Source organism: Cynoglossus semilaevis, chromosome 15 (genome assembly GCF_000523025.1).
Source record: "Cynoglossus semilaevis isolate Cse_v1.0 chromosome 15, Cse_v1.0, whole genome shotgun sequence".
Lineage (NCBI taxonomy): Eukaryota > Metazoa > Chordata > Actinopteri > Pleuronectiformes > Cynoglossidae > Cynoglossus > Cynoglossus semilaevis.
In genome coordinates, this window is record NC_024321.1 from 7,808,185 (window position 1) to 7,812,850 (window position 4,666).

At 41.3% G+C, this 4,666-nt stretch overlaps 1 protein-coding gene across 5 annotated transcripts in view; it reads right to left on the minus strand.

Moving 5' to 3' along the window:
• Positions 1-4,666, minus strand: part of dlg3 (discs, large homolog 3 (Drosophila)) — a 63,100-nt gene that overhangs the window by 41,586 nt on the left and 16,848 nt on the right. Inside the window, exon 2 of one of the 5 annotated variants that reach the window (XM_017039317.2) lies at positions 4,409-4,578. The exons of 3 other annotated variants lie outside the window; for them this stretch is intronic. In XM_017039317.2, the coding sequence (XP_016894806.1) occupies positions 4,409-4,578 (170 nt within the window). Of the gene's footprint in view, positions 1-4,408; positions 4,600-4,666 lie in introns of all 5 variants that reach the window. One more of the 5 variants, XM_025063160.1, reaches the window with a different exon arrangement.

The window sequence follows — 4,666 nt, forward strand, 5'->3', positions numbered from 1 at the left end:
GCTACCAAGGCATCTAAAAAAAACCCAACCAAACAAACATTGCCAGTATTCCAAAACAACCATGCAATGAATCCACCACAGGCACATTTCAATTAAATATTCAGCTATGTAAAAAAGGCGTGACTTAAGTCCAGTAATGTAAACACAATGTTGTCCAGCTACACTATGTTTAATATTCCCATACAGTATACTAAGACTTGTACATTGGTTGAACAGCTGCAGTACACATGCAAGCAGTTTATCACCATCATGTCATGTGGTTTCAGAAATACGATTCCTTTAGGCGTTAACACCTCTGAGGTAGTTACAGAAGACATCCTGTAAATCTGCTGCTCACACACACACGATCGCGGCATCACAATCAGGACTCTCTGCTCGTCTGTGGCAGGTTTCTAAGTTGAATGTTTTAAAATTGACTACAGTTCGTAGACAAGTAGAAGTAATTATGCTGATTCAGACTATTTTGCCACCTACGGCAACTTAAAAATACTTGTTTGGGTACGAGAGAGAGAGAGAGAAGAAGAAGAAACAAAATCATGGTGGAGCAGCTGCTTCACACAAAATCTAACTCAACACTGACACTAAAGAGTGAACTCAGATATACTTGGACATCAGACATGTGCTCAGATGACAAGTGGTGACTGACCACACAGTAGGTTGTAACCATTCTGAATGACTTCAGAGTAAGGACAGGACAGTGTCCCTGCAGATGGACACACCACCGTACTCTTCCAGTAACCAATTATAATAATTGCTTTTAAATGGTTCTATGTTTTGGATTCTTGAAGAGAACCTCTTTATATCCTATTGGTCAGAAAGTCACCTTGTTCTTATTTCTTTTTAATTTAGTAAATGTAGAGCTGCTTCTGTAAGAGAGCAAAAGCTTCACCTAAATAATAAAACATGAAACATTATACTAATAAATATGAGAGCGCAACAAGACAAACGAAGAACAGTCACCTTACTGTGTGGCTTCTTAAGTAAAAGTCATAAATTTGAGAACAAAAATATTTTGTTGTTATATTATGTTTACATGTTAATTTAACTAACACGGAGTACGAAGAAAAGGTGAATGTATTTTTTCAGGAAATTCAAAACAGGGATGAACCAATCTTTTCTTTTATTTGCTCATCCTGAAGCTTCTTAAAACAACAACCTTTTAGGCATTGATGTGATGGCCAGAAAGGTTTAAAACAGGGGTCTTAAATGCCTAGCACCCTACAAGCCCATCAGATTTTGATCAAAAGTACTTGTCAATTAGATGTCAAAAATATATGTCTTTTTCTTTTACTTGACAGCAAACACTGATGCTGCCTCCAATCAAACAACAGCGACAACAGGGGTCCTCAGCTCATTTAAGATTGTTTAAATTATTTAAGGTAGTAATAATTGTAATTTATTTACACAGACATATTCCCACCAAATCATCCTTAAGACAAATCCAATCAAATGGACCAAGAAGCACATACCTCACACATGACACTTAAAACAGCCCTGCAGTAATTATGTGTCAGAAGAGATGGAATGCACTGACATGAACGGCACCTGCAGGTGTAACAAAAATGTCAGCAGACTTTGTGTTATCATTTTCATTTCTTTAAAGAAAATATATACATTTCCTCTTTCAAAGATAGAATGTCACCCCTCCTCTATCCAAGATCCTGTGATATATCTGTTGTGACCTAACAACGCATTTTCAGGTTTCAGATCACCTAGAAGGCGGGAGTGGGAGAGAGAGAGGGGGTTTAGATGGAAAGACATTTGAATCCTATCCAATGGGACTCTCTGGGTTGTTGTTGCAGAAGTACAGTAGCAAACCAAATTTGACCCAGTGATCTAATATGAAATATTGGTCGGCAGATGATTTTTGGAGCAAATATCGATGCTAATAAATAAAGTAAATTCCAATCAATAATGGAAGCTAATGATGGCAGCAGAGCTGTATAGAACGCACAACAGACAGATTGGAACCCGGGGGGGAGAGAGGAAGCTTTCTGATTGCAGCTCCCCGTGGACTGAGGTCTCTACTTTTCTCAGATTTGAATTCAAACACTCTTGTTATAAAGAATGTTCTCATGATCCCAAATGGAATCATCCATAATTAACCGAGCAAGCTTTTGATAAAGCTGCACAATCATTAAACAAATAGACAACAGAGGGAGGGGGAGTTGAAAAAAAAACCCATCATTCATTATCATTATTTCCTGGATTGTCAGATAATTTTCTCACACACACATGGAGGTCGTGGCTACAGGAAGCATTTAAAAAAGTCAATAATGAATCTTCAGAAAGACAGACACATCCAGCTCAGAACATTCCGAATGACTGAAAAAGACTACACTGCCTTCCATCCTGCTACCATCTAAAAACAGGAGTTTATATTTTCCAAACGGCTTTATGGTAACAGACCTGTATGTTTGGGCGTGTGTGATTACTGCTCTCCGTCTGCGTATATGTAGCGGGGGGAGGGGTAGCATTCACATTTCCCACCCGGGGATGAGCAACGGTGGCTGAGGAAGGAGCTCAGAGGGTGGGGGTGGTGGTGGGTGTGCTTCTCCATCTCCATCTCATGCTGCATATAGTGGTCATTCATATACTAGTTGTAAGCTAGGAGTAGAAATGCTTATCCATGGTGTCGGGGTCTTTTGATGCTTCTTCTCTAAGAGCAGCAGCAGCAGCAGCAGCAGCAGCAGCAGCAGCAGCAGCATCAGCAGCATCACTACCATCAACTGCTGCCTCTTCCAAACCCCCTTCCACTCTATATGCCCTCTGCCTGCATGCCCTTTTTATTGGCTTATTTCTTCCTTTTTTGCTGCCTTGTCGTTCTCACCACACAAAATGCTGCCTCATCATCAATCATCTTTTTTTTTTTAACATAATTTACTAAATGCAAACCAGGACAGAGGTTTAAAGGCAGAGAAGTAGGAATCATTTGAAAAGATGGGACCAGATATTACTTTAGAGTGCTTTACCTATCATTGGATGCCGGTTCACTAACATTACATTCACAATACGATGCAATCAGTCAATATTTAGTTAAACACTTGCTCATTTGCTCGAGTACAAGCTAAATGATGAATGACGATGATGAATAAAACGTCATAAAAAGATTTTCTGCTGAACACTCACCTGATTTCAACTAAGCTTGTTTATGTGAATTATATTTACAGCTTATAACATACAGTAGAGTGGTCAGGATAAGGCTGCATCGGAAATGGTTTACAACAGGTATAAAGATAAACAATGTAACAACAAGGTGTCTAGTATTTTTTTGCCTCTAGAAAAAAGCGATTGCTTCATTGCTGTGGCAATCTGCTAATGCCAGCTACGATGCAACTCATATGTGAGCTCAGCTCATGGGGATGTCTTCCTCACTGCCACAGAAATCTTAGCCTCCATTTTCCTCCTGTGCCTTCTCTTGCCTCCCTTCTTCTTCTGATAGACCCTTGATTCCTCCGAAAAATGTGCCCAGACATAATGAAGGGGAGGCACAAGCAATGCAGTGGCTTCACTTGCTGCGAAAATATCATACGCTAACACACATACTTATGCAGAGCAAGAACCATTCCTTGAATCTCAGAGTCGCTGAGCCGTCCCTTCCCCCACCCAAGCTCATTCTCCTGCCTTCATATGTGCACCCTCCTTAATTAAAGCCTTTGCTTCGAGTTTCTGACCTCATATCAACTGTAATTTGAAAATAAATGTAAATAAAATGAGACATTCTGGGCCATAGGGAGAACATGTGAGGAGACGGTTATATTTAGTCTGTACTGCATGTATGACAGGGAGTGTTTTACTGCTGAATCTCTATTTTTCTCACCACACATTCTGTTAACAGAGAATTTCATGCTGAACGAGGTCATTACAAACGGAAACACTGGGATTTCATTTAATCAACTCAGAGGTTTTCAGATCCAAAACTACAACCAGGTTATATCAGAATTACTGGGAAATGGTATCTTTTGCCAGCTGGCTCCACAATGTTGACATTTATGGTTAAGGAGATAACTTAACAATGACTGAATGTTACTTCAGCAGAGGAAAATGCTGCATTTTGGCCTGTGGTCGCTGCATGAGAATAAGTCTCTGATGACACACACTAGGTGTGTTCAATTTATAGCATTAGTCATCTGCATCAAATTAAAACATGATCATTTCCTCTGTTCATGTACATGTGCTTGAATCTGGTTCTGTCCTGTTTTGTTACTTTTGCTCTGCCTGCAACAAATGAACCACAGTCAAGGAATGGAAAAGGAGGGTTAGCAGTGAATACTAAACCTATACTTTCCAGACAAATTCAGCTGATGTACTAAGATTGACTCTGCTTTAAGACAACATACAACCAAGTCTCCCCCTGCTGGCCCCACAGGTCCTGAACTGTGTAACAAGAGTGAGGGAGGGAAGTTACCTGGTCGTACCACTCCCGGTTGGTACAGGTGCACTCAGGCCACCATCCTCCTTGTCCACTCGAGTTGTTGCCATTTACTTTGGGTCCACCCTTGGACTGGCCCTTTGGGTTGGGGCCTCCGGGGCCTCCACTTGACATAATCTTGCCCTTACTTCTCCCCAAAGTGCCTCCTCCACCTCCGCCGCCGCCTCCTCCTCCTCCTCCACCCCACGTCTCTGCTCACCGCGCCCCCCCCCTCGCCTCTCCTCGCCTCAGCCC